The sequence below is a fragment of the Arvicola amphibius genome, chromosome 5, assembly GCF_903992535.2.
Source record: "Arvicola amphibius chromosome 5, mArvAmp1.2, whole genome shotgun sequence".
NCBI lineage: Eukaryota > Metazoa > Chordata > Mammalia > Rodentia > Cricetidae > Arvicola > Arvicola amphibius.
The window spans coordinates 12907571-12924283 of NC_052051.1; the positions used below are offsets into that span (position 1 = coordinate 12907571).

Consider the following 16713-nt stretch of genomic DNA (forward strand, 5'->3'; position numbering starts at 1 on the left):
ATCCTGACTGAGTAGCCACAGCACCCGCTTCCCAGAGGTGGGCCATTAACAACAGTCTGCTCACAAGAAAAGCACTCTGTCATAGGGGTTGGCTGGGCTGCACCCTGGGTCTCTCTGACCACACCTATAATATGAACTTGGTTCTTCCTTCCTCAGGTGCCATCCGGACAAAGGTTTTGGGGTAGAGGGAGGGCGCCACCACAGGCTTTCCTCTCCTGCCAGGACCCAGGCTTCCCAGGAACCAGGCTTATGGTCCCTGAGTGGTGTTGTCTGGGCTTGCCCAGGCTTCCTACACAGGGTGGGTGTCAGGCCAACTCTGAAGTTGGCTCATAGCCCGCCGCCTGCGGTCACCTCGCTTTTTCTTCTGTGTCAATTACCCTGACAACCCCAACTTCAGGATGATATACTTCTGCACCTACTTTGGTATGAAGACCCCTCTTTTTCTTAAAAAAAAAAAAAAAAAATCCCACCTGCGCACGCAAAACCAATTGAAGCTATCACACCATCCAAACCAACCCAGCCTTTAACCATCCCTGCCAAGTAGCTGTTTATAAGCCGAACAAATAATTACTCTGCCACGAGGAAGAAAAGTACTAATTAAAGCTATTCATTAAAGCAGCTTGCCTATTCTGTGGGGTTTATCTCTCTGAGTGTCAGCCAGAGGTTAGGGGCGGATTAGCACACAGTGGAAGGCTCTGCCAGCTAAACCTCCTCCTTGCGGTTAGACTTTAATAATGAAGTTGTCATTAAAAGCAAGAATTTAATGGTTTTAATTGGGTTTAATTACTTGGAAACGCCTGGAAAACAGATCAGCTTGTTAAAGAAAGAAAAAGAAAAAAGAAAAAAAAACTTTTTAAAGAGGGAGACAAGAAAATGAGGGTCGTGGAAAAAAAAAAAAAAAAAACCAAACCAAACCAGGTTAATTCACGTGTTTGAACAGTAAAGAAAAACAAACCCAAACAAAAAGCCCTCAAACTTGTTTCCTTGGCGGTTCCAGAGAACAAGAGAGAGAGAAAAATCTGAAAAGCTCAACAAATGGGTCTGTCTGTATGAACAAGAGCTTCCCCAAAGACCTGGGGGTTACAATCTGTCACGGCAACAGCAAGAGCCAGCTGAGGACTCAGGATGCAATCAGGGTCGAGAGGAAGGGAAGAAAAGACGTCTTAGCTGTCTCCGCTCTGAGGGGTCATGTGGCCCCACAACACATGGGTTCTTCTTATCCTGTTTAAATCGTTTGCATTTACAGAACACAAGACCGTCTAGCTTCCGCATTTTCTGCTCTTATCCGAGGCCAGAAATTCAAAGTCAGAAACACAGAGTGGGTAGCAGCCTCCACCTTGTTTGCCCTGGACCCAGCGGCTGCCTGTATGGCTAAGAGAGAAAAATCTGAAGGTCTGGGGGAGATGATCAACCTGACTGACGTGAGCCGCCGGGTGTAGGGTGGTCCAGGGTGGAGAGGCACGGGCGGCGTTAGAGCCTGGTACCTACAGGACTGTTATGAACACGTTGGTACCGATGGTATCTAGTAGCTGCTTGATGCTCTACCCATGTCCCTACCAGCACCCTGTGGTTTCTCTTTGCTCATCACAGGCAGCAGTCCTTCAGCCTCCCTTCCACAGACACAGCACTGGACACAACCAGTAACATGCTTTTTAAATTAATTAGTTATTAATTAATTAATTAAGGTTATCTGGAGAAAGGGTTTCTCTATGTAACAGCTCTGGCTGTCCTGAAACTTGCTCTGCAGACCAGGCTGGCCTCCAACTCTCAGAGATCCGCCTGCCTCTGCCTCCCGAGTGCTGGGATTAAAGGTGTGCGCCACCACCACCTGGTACTTTTTATTTTTTTGAGGCAAGATTTTGCTACATATCCGAGCCTGACCTTCAACCTGAGGGATTCCTCTGCCTCAGATTCCCTAGTATTAGAACTATAGGCAGAACCACTTAGAAGCAGCAGCCTGCTTCTAAGGAGCCACTTTCTTTTCTGTCCATGAATAAAGTTTTATTGAAACACAACCACACATATCACACATATGATTTGTGTCTTGTCTATGGTTATTGTCCCATTACAGCCAACATGTTGAGTACTTGTGAGAGCCTATTTGATTCTTAAGATTCAGGTTTTTTCTTTTCCTCTTTTTTTTTTTCCATTTTTTTGATACAGCCTCTGGCTGGCCTTGAACCCTAATCTTCCTTGCTTTAGCCTCGTGAGCACTGGGATCACAGGTGTTCATTAGCACATGTGGTTTAAGACTCAAGTCTGTAAGACACTGAATTCATTTACTTTATACGATCTGCCTGCCACAGAGGTGACCCCTTCTAAACACCTGTGATGTGTTAATGTGCACATTCCAACCTCAACCCAGGAGGTCAGTGCTGTTGATATCATAACTGTATCCCACGGGTGGAAACTGAGGCACAGAAGACCAAGCACCTTGTGAGATACAGTCAGGGAATGAGGCTGGCTCTGAACTTGAGCTATCTGGTTCCAGAGCCTACACTCTAGACCACAAGAAGACGAACTTTTTCTATACAAAGCAGGTAGCCTAGACTCTGTGTTCTGTGTGGTCTCAAATATAACTCCTCAGCCCTCCCGGGTAGCACACAAGCAGCCATGGGTAATATATAAGAACACGGGAGCAGCTGTGCCAACAGACCTTGCTTACAAAGACAGTGGTGGGCACACTTGGTCCCCAGAATGGAGATGGTCAATAGTACAAAACTCTGACCTTGGAGTCAGGCTGGGAGCTGCGAGAGCTGCATGCTTCAAGAGCCTTCGCTTACATGATAACCACGGGATCTGGAGTGTTCTCCTCATAACTGACACTATTCCCTTTTGTGGAATGTATGTGCCCATTATGCAGAAACACAGGGCATGACGGACTACGGGGTTCCCACAGGATCCCCTGAGCATACACACACCCTCAAGCACTCAACATTCCTCGATGTAGAGGCTCCTCCAAACCTTCCCTGTCTTGAACCATTTCCATGTAGCCGAGGATGACTTTGAACTTCTGTTTGTTTTTAAATATTTCGTGGTATATGTGTGTATGTGTAGTGTGTGTGAGTACATGTGTCACCGTCTGCACACGATGGGCAGAAGACAACCTTCTGGAGCCGGTTCTCTCCTTCCACTTTGTGGATTCCTGAGGTCACACTCAAGTCATCAGGCTTGATGGCAAGAGCCTTCACCTGCTGCCAGCTCTTGCTGGCCCTACCTTGAACTCCTGACCTTTCTGCCTCTATCCCCAGGTGTTGGGATTGCAGGTGAGCTCCACTGTCTCCTTTTCTTCGTATGTCCTTCATTCCTCTGTCCTTTTTCTCTCTCCCTTTCTCATTTTAAAACGTACATTCTGGGGCATCGTGTGTGTGTGTGTGTGTGTGTGTGTGTGTGTGTTGTGTGTGTGTATGTGTGTATGTATGCATATATGTGTGTATATATATGTGTGAGTATGTGTATTATGTGTGTTTGTAGCTCAGCTGTAGAATGCTTGTTGAACATACACAGATTCCATCCTTAGCGAGATCCTAAAGAAACATTTTTGAGACAAAATATTATGTAGTGAGGCAGCTTTCCTCTTGGTCCTCCTGCCCCCAACCCCCACCTCTTCACCAGGTACAAGGATTACAGGTGTGCTCCATTGTGTCTGGCACAGCTTTGAAAAATTAACTGATTTATTTTATGAATACAGGTGCTTTGCCTACATGTAGGTCTATGCATCACATCTGCCCAGTATCCAAGGAGGTCAGAAGAGGGTGTCAGATCCCCTGAAAACAGTTCCATGAGCCACCACATGGGTGCTGGGAATCGAATCAGGTTCTCTACAAGAGCAGTCAATGCTCTTAACCACTAAGCTGACTCTCCAGTTCCTCAGCTTTTCTCTGGAGTATGTAATTCAGGGGCAGTACCATCTCTGTCTCCTTCCCCAAAGTCTCTTCACTGAGAAATAAAATGAGATTCCCACAAAACACTGGTTCTTTAGTGCCCTTTGCCCCAGGTCACCACCAGTTCACAGCCTAGCTCCGTGGACACGCCCACCTGGAGTCACAGGCTCCGCCTCATCTCTCTTCCATGTTTTTAGCCTTCTTCCACATTGTCTCATGTAACACTGCTCCATCCCTCTTAATGACCAAATTACATTTCACCATTTGACTGTCCTGTTTGGGGACCCGGTCGTGTCCCTAGAGGGATCCTTTAGCTCCATGTTCCTACTTAGAATAAGATCCTAATGGGGGTTCTCCCCTGGACTCTGCCTCCTGCCACACTCGGAAGGGGTATGGAAAGCTGGGGGGCACGTCCCAACACAGTGTCAGCCCCAACAACAACGCTGATGCCCACCTGTCGCTCGTCCAGTCACACTTCAGCATCAGAGGCTCCAGAAATCCCAGCAACCTTTGGACACGCTCGAAACCCCCATTGTTGGAGACTAAATGGCATGACACACAGGTGGGCGCTGGTGGGGGTGGGGGTGGGGGTGGGAGTGGGAGTGGGGGCGTAGGGGGCACCCTCTCAACTTGAAAAGGAAAACCCCTGCCATTGTTTTGGTTCCCAGGACATTGGAGCCTTTCTCGCCAAGACCATTGAGAGCACAGCCCCTGTATTTAGAGAACAAAAGAACCTCTTGCCCCAACCCAAGTGAGCTCTCTTAGGTGTTCAGAGGTGAGTGAAACCTTCTTCCTTCTCCTCTCTGGTCCCCTCCAGCAGGTGGGCAGGGTGCGGGGAACAGGGCTGGCAAAGGGAGTAGGCAGCCCTTGCGAAGTCTTTAACTAGCCCCCAATGCCCTCAACCCAAAGCTGTCTCTACAAGGAGACAGCTTCTCCAAGCTGTGGCTTCAAAGAAAGACCGTAATGAACGCTTTCCAAATAACCCCCAGCCGTCACCAAAACCTCGATTTTCTGTTGAATTGGATCCTTTAATGCCAAGAAGACACATAAGCACAGGCCCTCAGCATTTAGGCTCCTGCTTGGGGGTTAGCTATTATAAGGGATTAAGATGACAAAGGGTGACACCTCCTGCCGGAGGCCCATGACTGTCATTCACCTGTGTGACGTCTTTCAAAGCTCCTCTGGCTCCCTCCTGGCTCACCCCCAGCAAAACAGCAGATGCCTGTGTTTTCATGCCTTGCAGGATGGGCGAAGTGACCAGGGAAGCTACTCCCAACCCCCTCGTCCCATGAACAAAATTATCGTGGGTCTGAAAAGTACCCATCCAAGCTGTTTCTTCCTTCGTCCCAAGCACCAAATAGCTTTGGCTGCCAGAGTCTGAAGGTGGAGAAAAGAGTCTGATGTGAGCTCAACCCCAGTGGGGGAACAAAATCTCCCACTTCCTCGGCAAATCCTTTCTAAATTGTATTCATCTTGACTTAATCCACCTCTGCCGAGTGAATTAGGCAGTATTTATTTTGAGAGTCTACGTTATGGAGTTCTAAGGACTGGGGCTGGGGCTGCACAGCCTGTCAGACCTCGGGCTGTCGCAGGCCCAGAGCCCAGCACAGTGTAAATAAACACAGCTGAACTCGGGAGGAACGCGAAGGTTTTCTCATTAAAGAAATAAAATAAACAGCGGTCCTTAAGCACTTTGGCTGGTGTTTGTTAGAGAGTGGAAAGATCTAGATGCCTGAGAGGCAGCTGTGAACAGAGAGCTGGGTCTTGAGGTGGGTGGGGGCGGGGATCCAATCCAAGGGCCCCGGGATGAGCCAATTGTCTGCTGGGCCTTTCTCATTTGAACCTTCGCAATGTCAAAATAGTAACATGATCGTTTTTTATTTTTAAAATCTGTAGTGTGTGCATGGTGTATGTGTGTATGTTTGTATGTGTGTGTGCAGTGAATGTATGTATGTTCGCATGTGTATATGTGTGTGTGTGTGTGGTGGATGTTTGTGTGTGTGTAGGCATGTCTGGGATTACAAGTGTGTCACTGTGGGTTTTGGGCACTGAACTCACTACCTCCTGATCACAAAGTACCCTTGTATCGCAGCCATCCCCGCAGCTCCTGCTTCATGTCTTTATCTGTGGTCAGTTCTGTTTTCAAAATAGGTCCGGCCTGCAATGCTTCTCCTTCCCCCGTCTACCTCCTAAAGTGAACAGTGTCGTTTTCATTGTCTTTTTAAGACAGGCTTTCTCTGTGTGTAGCCCTGGCTGTCCTGGAACTCACTTTGTAGATCAGGCTGGTTTCATACTAAGAGACCCTCCTGCTTCTGCCTTCTCAGTGCTGGGATTGAAGCTGTGTGCCATCACGGCCTGGCTCACCGACAGTGTTTTTCAGCTGGACTGCAGTACCCACTTCTGGTGGCTCTCCCCAGTACCAACTATGCCTCTCTGGGGAGCAGCCAGGGCTTCAGAAAGAGAATGTGGCCTGACTTTTCCTCTATTCCCGTTTAACAGCAGAAGTCAGTGCCAACGCTGCTGTCTCCAACTCCTGCCCTACCCTAGCCTCATGGGCCTCTGCTGGTTTTCACCACAGGACCTTGGCACACGCTAGTCCCATGTTTTACTACTGGGCATCCATTTCTCTACCTTCTTTTAGGTTTATATTCGAATATAGCTTCTCTGTAAGGCTGCCTTTCCCAAAATTGGATTTAAGCCCCCATTCCTGCTCCTCATTACCTCTTTATGCTTCCTTTCTTTCTCTGTTCCCTCTCCCCTTCTTTCTGATACAGGCTGTCTATGTAGACCAGGCTTCAAATTAGTGATCTTTCAAATTAGTGCCGCAGCCTCCTCAGCCTCCTGATGCTGGGACCACAGATGTGCCCTTCCGTGGCTTTTCTCTGTATTCCTGATTTATCTCATATTCTGTCTTCCTTCTCCTCCTCAAAGACTTAAGTTCTTCCTGGCCTTTGCTTCCCGCTGTATCCTCAGTGCTTGGGCTATGGCTCTGGTCCAGGAGGGGCTGGGCACTTGTGAAGCTGAACTGTAGATGGCGGCTCCTGTGTGGCACACTCCGGCACCATGGGGCTGGGTCTGAGGTATACTGCAACAATGCCAGCTGCCTCTGTTTGACCCACAGGCCCTGCTGTTCCCTTCCACAATGACATGGCAGAGTGTGGGTGACCTTGTGAGTCCCCTCTGCTCTTTCCTTCCAGTTTCCCTCACACAAAAGAGCAGATTGGAAGTTTGGGGATAAAGGACCAGTCAGCGGCACTGGTTCCTGGCCTGGTTCCCTGAAGCTCAAACCCACTGAAGATGAGGGAGTTCTGAAGACCCCTGGCCTCCCCACTCCATGAGCACTGAAGTCCCTGTGAGGCCCATGAAGGAGCTAAGCCCACCAGAGGGACAGTCTGGCTGCAGTGAGGTGGCCATGACCATGGCTAGCCTCACCGTGAAAAGCTCTGTGAACAAGAACGGGACACACCCCAGCGGCACCCTGAGTGGCCGAGGACCGCATCCATCAGCCCTCACCAGGTCCTCACTTCATGCTGTTCGGTGAGGGCTGGGAACTCTTTCTGCTCCAGACCCTATAGAGATTTCCTCGTCAACACGCATGGTCCCAGCAGACACTTCTGGCTCCCACTGCCTGCCAGGCTCTGTTTTAGCCCCAGGCTGCAGCTGGGACACTGTTCCTGTCCAGCCCAAGGTGGAAGGAAACTGACCCCCCCCAAAAAATTCTTAATAAAATATTTTCTGTACTTTGGATCAAGTGAAAAAAGTTAATGAAATCTGTACAATAGAGACACGAGTGTATTCAGGGGCTGTGGAGGAGGCACGGTGGGTAAAGAGGGCTTACCGCATAGCGCACACCCATGAGGACTTGAGTTCTGAACCTCAGCAGTCACATGAATACCTGGGCATGGGCACACACACACACACACACACTTGTAAACCTAGCACTGCAGGGAGGTGAAGACAGGAGGATCTCTGGGGCTTGCTTGTTGCTGGCCTATCTCCAGGTTCAGTGAGAGACCCTGTCTCAAGGGAACAAGGCAAGAGTGATGGAGGACACCTGACCTCCTCCTCTGGCCTTGACATGCACGCCCCAACATGTACACACATGTGTGAAACCCCCCCTGACCCCCCCCCCCCACAACCATCCAGAACTCTCTGTAAAGCCTGTTTCTGCTGTTGTCACACTGGTAAATCTGCCCTGCAGAGACTTAAGGGCCTCAGGGGCCGAGGAATCAGGCTTGAATAGAAGCCAATTTCTCTGCACAATGATGCAGGTCGTGACTAGATCACAACTCCTCACTCTTATTCAAAGGTTTATTTTCTTATTGAGTTTCGGTACTGATTTGAATTTTTCAAATGTTGTATTAAAATCTGGCTGATACTCAAGCTTCAAGTTTTGGCACACAGGCAAAGCATAGGGAATCGCTCAGTGAGCTGGGACTCCACTTGACTTGGGCTCTGTACACACTCCTTGCCAAACAATAGAATTAGTTAGCCCTTCCTTAGGAGACACTTGGCAATTCCCCTCCTTAAACAATTTATTTAATTCATTGTTATTGGGTCTGTGAGTTTATGACACACACATATACCACAGTCATGAAGGTCAAAGGTTAAATTTTAGGAGCTGGATCTCATTCCAGAGTGGGCTCTAAGAACTGAACTCAAGTCTTCAAGCTCCTTTACCTGCTGAGCCATCTTGCAGGTCTGGCAACTCCCCTTTTGTGTATTCCCCTGGACATGTATTCCAGAACATGTCTGAGTATGAAAGAAAGGAATCTGATCTGGCCCAAACAAGTTCTGGGGGTGTGAGCAATAAAGCCCACCCGATTCTCCGAGTGAACTTTTATAGCAAACACCTATTTACTGTCCTATGTCTGTACAGAACTGGGTGAATAACACAGTTAGTCAGATGCATGATGGGAAGGGGCATGTGCAGTGAGCGAAGGCTTACATCATCCAAGTCTGTCAATCAAGGCAGAAAACCTGTGGTTCTACACCCCTTAGCCACCAACTCCTCCTCCTAGACCCTGAAATGGAAGGCATGACAATATCGGGGCCCTTGAATGCTCTGATTAAGCTGCCTGCTGCTCCCTTGAGGTGGCACAGGGCACATTTGCCCCCGATGCTTTGCCTGTGTAATCTGTGCCTTTTTCAGGTCTTTGACTAAGGCACCAAGAGCCTGGAAACACCAGGCAGGGCCAGTGGCCTCCAGCAACAGTTCTGTCATGGACTGTTGTCACAGAGTTCACATTACATGCCACGGCTGTTGGGTGGGCGAGGGACAGACGATTGATAATTAGCACTAACCATGACAGGAGGTGGCAAGGCTTGCATGATGAGGGAACATTTGGGAAGGTTCCTGAATAAGGCAAAGGAAGAATGTCGAGAGAACCGGGGAACGAGACTCCTGAGAGATGAGATGGCACATGCAAAGGTCCTGTGCGACCCACAGACAATGTAGCTGATGGAGGAGCCCGTTACAGAGGTCAAGGTGGAGGTCAACTTCCCATTTCAAAACGGACTATAAGCGTGATGTAAACAGAACAGGGTGGTACTGGATAGAGACAGACACACAGAACAGTGGAGTGGACTGGACGGGTCCAAATGAACCTATACACGAATGGTTGTCACCCCTCCCCCCAACACACCTGAGTTTGATCCTTAGGACCCACACAGTGGAAGGAGAGAGAGAAACGACTCCTGCAAGTTGTCCCCTGACCTTCACACGAATGCCATGGCACACACATGCACACACATGTACTAAGTACATGTAACAAAACTTTAAAAAACGAGACAGTAGCTCTGCTCTTTCAACTCTGGGGATAAACTAACGCATTGAGCTGTGTATACTGGGCACACTGCATAATCTCAGAAAGGTGGTCATTGACAGCAGTGCCAGGGAAGCCATGGTCCCAGGGGGAAGCTCCCCCCCACCCCTGCATGGAGCTTTGGGGAGGTGAAGCACCGAGGGAGCAGGGGCGGGTGGGGGGGAGGAAAGACGGCTAACATGCCTCTCCTCAGATCTCACCCTGGCTCCACGCAAAGGCTCCGACACCTTCTACCTGTGTTCTAACCCCAGCAAGGAAAGCAGGGTCCAGAGAAAAGTGGGCAAGAGGCTGAGGAGGGGGCAGTCACCTCTGGGGCATGGCTCATTAGTCCACAGATGTGGGTGGTAGTTACTGCAGGGCTGTGGTGGGGCAGAGCCCCGTGGAGAAGGGATTGGCAGAGAAGTGGGAGGTGACAGCTGCACTCAGCATTCCCTGACTAGGATCAGGAAGGCGGCCCAGTTTCTGTTTTAAAACACAGAAACCCTGTTTTGAATCATTCATTAATCGGTTAGCTCTGGTGTCTGTTCGCTAAGTCAACAGGGATCCCTCCTCTGGCCGGGGCTGTGACGGATCTGAGTCCTGCTTCTGTGCAACGTTCAACAGAGTGAGGCACAGGTCGCCCGTAAACATGCCCGACTCACATGTATCTGAGGGCGAAAGGAAGGGTAACTTCTGAGTGGGGGGACAGCCCTCTCCCACTCAGTCCATTTGATTGGCGTATAGGATGGTTTGTTTTCCATTTCTTCCATACCAGCAATGGGCTCTGGGTCTAGCCTGGGCAAGTGGAAGTTTAGATGGGCAGGGGAGCCGGTGTGGAACAAGAGTTGTGCTGGGATTCAGGAAGCAGAAACTCCTTTTTCAGGTAGGATTTCCAAGAGGGAATAGATCACTCTGTGGAGATGCTGGCTGAGGGTGAGCAGAGGATGCTGCTCCCTGATCCAGCCGGACCTGAATCTTAGTAATCCCTGGGTGGTTCAGGTACTATGATTCAATCAGTTCCTGTGTGGCACACTTATGTAGGCTTCAGACCTAAAGTTCCGCTTGGTCTCAGCTGGTAGGAATAGGTACCATGACTACAGCTGGGGAAGAACAGAGAAAGAACAGCAGGCCCGAAGGGGAGGCCTTGGGTGCTAGTTGTTACAAATATCCCAACTGCATTGCCTCCTGGGTCCTGGTTATTCTGTCTGCAAAATGGGCTCAAGGCTATGGCCATGTTCACTGTTCCCGCTTCTCTGACTTCTGGCTTAGAGTTGTAGCTTGGACTTCTCTCTAGAGTTCAGACTCACAAATCCAGTTGTCCCATAGACAGAAAAAACTGTAGGCTGGGCAGTACTTTGGGTTAGAAACTGCCAGTTGTCTTTTACTAGCTCTTCCTCCTTTCTCCTCCTCGGAGTAATAGAACCCCTGCATTTTACCTGGGCATGTGATTGCTTCAGAAAAAGACCATTTTGCCCTGACTCCCTTGCAGCTAGATGTGGTCATGTGACAAAGTTTCAGCCAATGGGATGTGAATAGAAGGGATATGTGTAACTTCTGGGTCTGGCCCTTAAAAGAGAGGGACAAAAGAAAAGAGAGAGCTGGAGAGCCGGCTCAGCAGTTAAGAGCACTGGCTGCTCTTGCAGAGGACCTGGGTTCAATTCCCAGCCCACACACTGTAGTTCACAACTATATCTAACTCTGGGATAGTCAACACCCTCTTCTGGCCTTCATGGGCACCAGGTATGTGAGTGGCGCACAGACACACATTCAAGCAAAACATATGTTCACATCAAATTTAACACTGACAGCAACAACAAAAGAAAGGTTTCCCTTTTCAGGTTTCCTCTTCTTGGCTGGAATGAAGACCTGAGGCAAGCTACGAATAACCTTGGCAAGGACAGCAAGTTCCTGGGATGGCAGGGAGTAAGCCTGGAGGAGCTTCCCCCGCTGGGGCTGGTCCAGCTTGAGCCGCTTTTGCCTGGACTGTGTGGTGCGTGCGTGCATGAGTGTGTGTATGTGCGCGCATGTGCTCGTGCACATGCGTGCGTGCTTGCACATGAGAAATTAGCAGTCACCTTGCTAGTTCAAGGTTCTTAAATTCAGGTCCACAGACTCAGCAAGTAAAAACCCATCATATTTAACCTTATAGGGTGCTGGGGAGGGAGTGGAAGGTTCTAGAAGAGGAATGAGGACATCCAGAGATTACACAAGAAGGCAGATGAGCCCGGGGCCTGGGTCCGACCTCTTTCTTGGGTGATCTTACTTCCTCTGAGTTTTAGTTTCTCCTTCAAATGATGGAGACTGATTGCACATGGTAGCTTTGGGGTTTCTTCCAGCTACAGCCTGGTAGTTCTAGGGCACTGAAACTCAGATATTCAAGGGACAAGAGAGCCTCATTGCTGGGAGAGGTAGGGCAGGCAGGGCCATGGGCCTGGAGAACACGCATCCCTAAGGGCAGCGCTGCTGGGTTCCTGCTGATTGCTGTCACGGGACTGTCGGCTTGCCAGATTCCTTCATTTTTCAAAAAGGGCTGGAAATCTGGACTGTTCTGGTTTGTGCAATCATCTGATTTTTAAATGTTGGCGATAAATTCACATTTTTAAAAAAAATACTCCAGAGGCCAAACAAAAATATCTGCAGGCTGAATTTGGCTAGTGGCCACCAGTTAGGAATTTCTGTTTTGACACTATCTTCCTTCCTTTTCTTCTCTCTCCTTCCCTTCCTCCCTTCTTCCTGCAAACAATTACTTGATGCCTGCTAAGAGGGAGGCTATGTTCTGTGACTGCAACGAACAAGACAGAAATGGAAGTTCTGGTCCCCAGAGGTCAGGCATCCTAGGGTATCACTCCGACACACTCATTCAACAAATGCTCACTGAGCAAGCCTGTCTCCTGAATCATGCTGGGTTGGGAAGATGAGAAGTGTTCATAGTCCCTTGTCCTCAGAGTCCTGTGCCCACAAAGTGTGCATGCATGAGGTGCAGAATTACGGTAGAAGCAGAGTGCGTATGCATGAGGTGCAGAATTACGGTGGAAGCACAGAGTGCGCATGCATAAGGTACAGAATTATGGTAGAAGCACAGAGTGCACATGCATGAGGTGCAGAATTATGGTAGAAGCACAGAGTGCGCATGCATGAGGTGCAGAATTATGGTAGAAGCACAGAGTGCACATGCATGAGGTGCAGAATTATGGTAGAAGCACAGAGTGTACATGCATGAGGTGCAGAATTATGGTAGAAGCACAGAGTGCGCATGCATGAGGTGCAGAATTATGGTAGAAGCACAGAGTGCGCACGCATGAGATGCAGAATTACGGTGGCAGCACAAAGTGCTTTTCTAGGGAGCGATGCATGGATGGAAATGGCTGGGAAAGGGCCCTTGAGGAAAACGACATTAACTGGGCATGGTGGCACACATCTGCCGTCACAGCTGCTTGGGGGGCTGAGACAAGTGGGTGGGAAAGCAGAGGTTGGGGGATCAGCTAGGAGGCCCCGCTGAAGGCGGTGAGTTGGCCAAGACCATGAGACCCAGAATGGAGTGCAAGGTGGTCCTTTCCTGGAGGGGCCTCCAAGTGTAGCTTAAGACACCGAGGGGACACAAATAGGCAGGACAGCTTCTCCTGGGCTCACAGACTCTCACCCAATGTACATCCAGTGTGTGCCTTTGTGTGTGAGTGTGTGTGTGTGTGTGTGTGGACACTGCACTGAGTAGATGGACACCCACAAAACAGCCTTAGTGGGTGACACACAATAGCCAAGGGAGAGTGTACCTGTTAGTTGGCCCTAGGGGATGGCATGTGTTTGCTGTGGCTGCTGAGCCCACTAATGTCTGCAGCCGCTCTTGTTGCCGGCACCCGCCTAGGCTTCAGAGAGCCTGGAAATGCACGCCACTGTACCTGCCATACATATTAATGGTGTGTCTATGGGCGAGAGGTTTCTGCGCCCCCGACACCATTTTTATATCCGGCACTGCATTGTGGCAGACAATAAATCTACCCTGTTAATCACACCTCCAGCTTGTTATAGCCTCCATAAAAACCGCAAGCAGCTGGGAAAGCCATGAGGTGATGTCAAGTCCAGCACACTAAGCAGAAACAAAAGGGTTTCCAAGGCCTGGTGAGTCCCCTTCTCCACCCATGCTGAAAGCGGCTGCCTCTGGGATCTCACTATGTTTTCCTCTTAGGTACCACACTCAACCCCTACAAATGACCCTGAAGAGATGGTTCATCTGTGGTCTGTAAGCCCACAGCAGGCTGTGGAGACGGCTCAGACAGTAAAATGTGTCCACATAAGCATGAGGACCCGACTCCGGATGCCCAACACCTGTGCGCCTGGAACCCCAGAGTGTGGTCCCAGGGCTTACTGGCCAGCTAATCTTATCAAATCAGTGAGTTCCGGGTTCAGCGAGAGACCCTACCTCAAAAAACTGTGAAGAGAAACAGGAAGATACCCACTGTCAACCTCTGGCCTCCACACGTCTGTGTCACCTTCCAGATAGCTGGGGAGTAGGAGAGCCCTTAGCCCCATTTTCTAGCTTACTATGTGTCTGGCTGTGGCGTGCCACTTCCCTTTAAGGAAGGAGACCCCCAAGGACTTTGGTAATGATAGACATTGATGACGTCACGCGTTGGAATGTGTGAGACGGCAGAGAGGAAACTGGTGAAATTCTCACACACTGAAGGAACACTTCCTAGTGTTAATCTTGGGACCCAAAGGGGGCAGTTTTGGGTTGATGTTTCTCCAGAACAGCCCCCATGATTCCCAGGACAAGCACTCTGGGCACACAGCCACATTTGAAAGTAAAGGGGCCATGAGGTTGGCTGAGTGGGTAAAGGCGCCTGCTGCCAAGCCTGACGATGAGAGTTCGCTTTCTGGGACTCACGGGGTGGAAGTGAGAACTGACTTCCCCAAGTTCTCCTCTGGCCTTCACACCCTTACAGTGCCAGGCGTGTTCACACCCAGACCCAGGCACACAGGTGCATACAGAGTAAGCAACTAAGTAAATGTGATTTTTTTTTTTTAAGAAACAAAGAGAAAGACAAAATGGATCCTTACCTTCCCATATCTGGATGCAAAAGTCCCCGTGAGCAGGGAGTGGAAAATGATGATCGTCTCGTCCAGGTCCCAGACGAACACCCGCTGTGATGGGAAAGAAGAAGGGAAGATGGAGTCGCCTACGCCTGGCTTGCTGTCTGCAGATCCCAACCTTCTTGGAGAAGTCTTGAGACCATTAAGTCATAAACCAGATGACCCACGCTGTGCCCTGAGCCACCACCGAGCCCTGTCTATGTCGAGTGTATTCTCTCTCTTTTTTTCTTCTTCTTCTTTTTTTTTTTTTTGGTTTTTTTCGAGACAGGGTTTCCCTGCAGCTTTTTAAAAAATATTTATTTATTATGTATACAATATTCTGTGTGTATGTCTGTAGGCCAGAAGAGGGCACCAGACCTCATTACAGATGGTTGTGAGCCACCATGTGGTTGCTGGGAATTGAACTCAGGACCTTTGGAAGAACAGGCAATGCTCTTAACCACTGATCCATCTCTCCAGCCCTGTCGAGTGTCTTCTCATGGCCAATTTCTGGACTCCTACCAGCCCCACCCATGCTGGAACCTGGAGGTCTTAACATTAAAACTCAAAAAGGGAGACACTTGGGCCAAACTAACACTCGAGGAAACCTTAGGACTGGCTCGACCATGTTCATGTAAGCCTGGTTACTTCTAGCTATTTCTGTTTGCAGCAGATTTGACTCTGCAATTCTAAACAACACAGGGGTACTTTCCTCATGGATTTGCCAACAATTGGACAATCTCTCTTGACGCCATTGGAATCTTCCATTTTTACAAATGGAACCACTGCGTTTCTTCTCTGGACAGAGGACCAAGCAGGCAAGAGGAGGATGCTGGTGTCCCCACCTTGTCTCTGTCTCTGTTCTCAATCTTCATTGACTTTACTTTTCCATTGTTAGTATGAACAAACCAGTCTGCTTGTTTAGTTTCATAACTATAAGCATCTTCTACAAGTGGATTTTTTGAGAAAGACTATCATTGTATATGAATGATATGTGTGTAGGTGTGTGTGTGTCGCTGTGTATGTACGTGCGTGTGTGTGCATGTGTGTATGTGTGTGTGTGTGTGCGCGCGCATGTGTGTGTGTAGGTCAGAGGACAACTTTATGGAGTCAGTTCCCTCCTATCTTTATACGGTTCCAGGGATCCGACTCATGGCCTCAGTCCTGGCCAGCGCCTTTTCTGGCTGTGCTATCCTCTGGGCCTTCACTAGTTGATTTTAAATGTGGATAACTAGGAGCTATTTACAGTTCTTGATTATCGTTCACCGTTGAGACAAGGAACATATCTATCCAACCTCATAGCTCCCGATCCATGTTCAGAGCACACTCGTTCCCCTGCATCACCCGGATTCACATCATCTCGGTGTGTTCCCGGTTGAGTCACACCTGCCGCAGAACTTGCGGCTGTTGCTGGAGTTTCCTCGTTGCTTTGATTTTCTCTTTCTGTTGTAGTGTGCCTTCACTTTAATGTCGAATTTAGTCACAGCCCTTGTCCATAGCGTCTTCAGGGATGGGATGGGGCAGTGTGGACTGGATCACCCCCGGGATCCCTGAGAGCAGCATCCTCAGAATTCCATCCTATGCATTCGTGAGTTGGACCCACTGTTCCTGAACTCTAAGTCTGTATGTTTCTCGATTCTCTGTGCGTCCTTAAGTCACGTCTTTGAAGGGATGTGTGAAGAGTAACTTTCCCAAATTCTAGTAAACCTATTACTTATATTTTCTCTGGGTACAGAATTCTCCTTGGAAAACAATGTATGGGGTAGGGTCATTTAAAAAGCATAACATGGAGCTTTTAGCTCCTTTGCACATGAGGAGGGAGGCCCAACCCGGTTTCCCTGTCCCATCTCCTATTGCCTCTCTGATGCTCCACTGTCCCGCTGTCTACTGTCCTTGAGTCCTAAGAGGGCTCTACATTCTTCAAAAAAAATTTCTCCTTTTACATGTCAGCCGGCTCA

The 16713-nt window shown here is 49.1% G+C and overlaps 1 protein-coding gene across 2 annotated transcripts in view; it reads right to left on the reverse strand.

The window, feature by feature from the left end:
* Positions 1–16713, reverse strand: part of Eya2 (EYA transcriptional coactivator and phosphatase 2) — a 91111-nt gene that overhangs the window by 24984 nt on the left and 49414 nt on the right. For both annotated transcript variants that reach the window (XM_038330703.1, XM_038330702.1), the window contains exon 8: positions 14744–14827. In XM_038330703.1, the coding sequence (XP_038186631.1) occupies positions 14744–14827 (84 nt within the window). The remainder of the gene's footprint in view (positions 1–14743; positions 14828–16713) is intronic.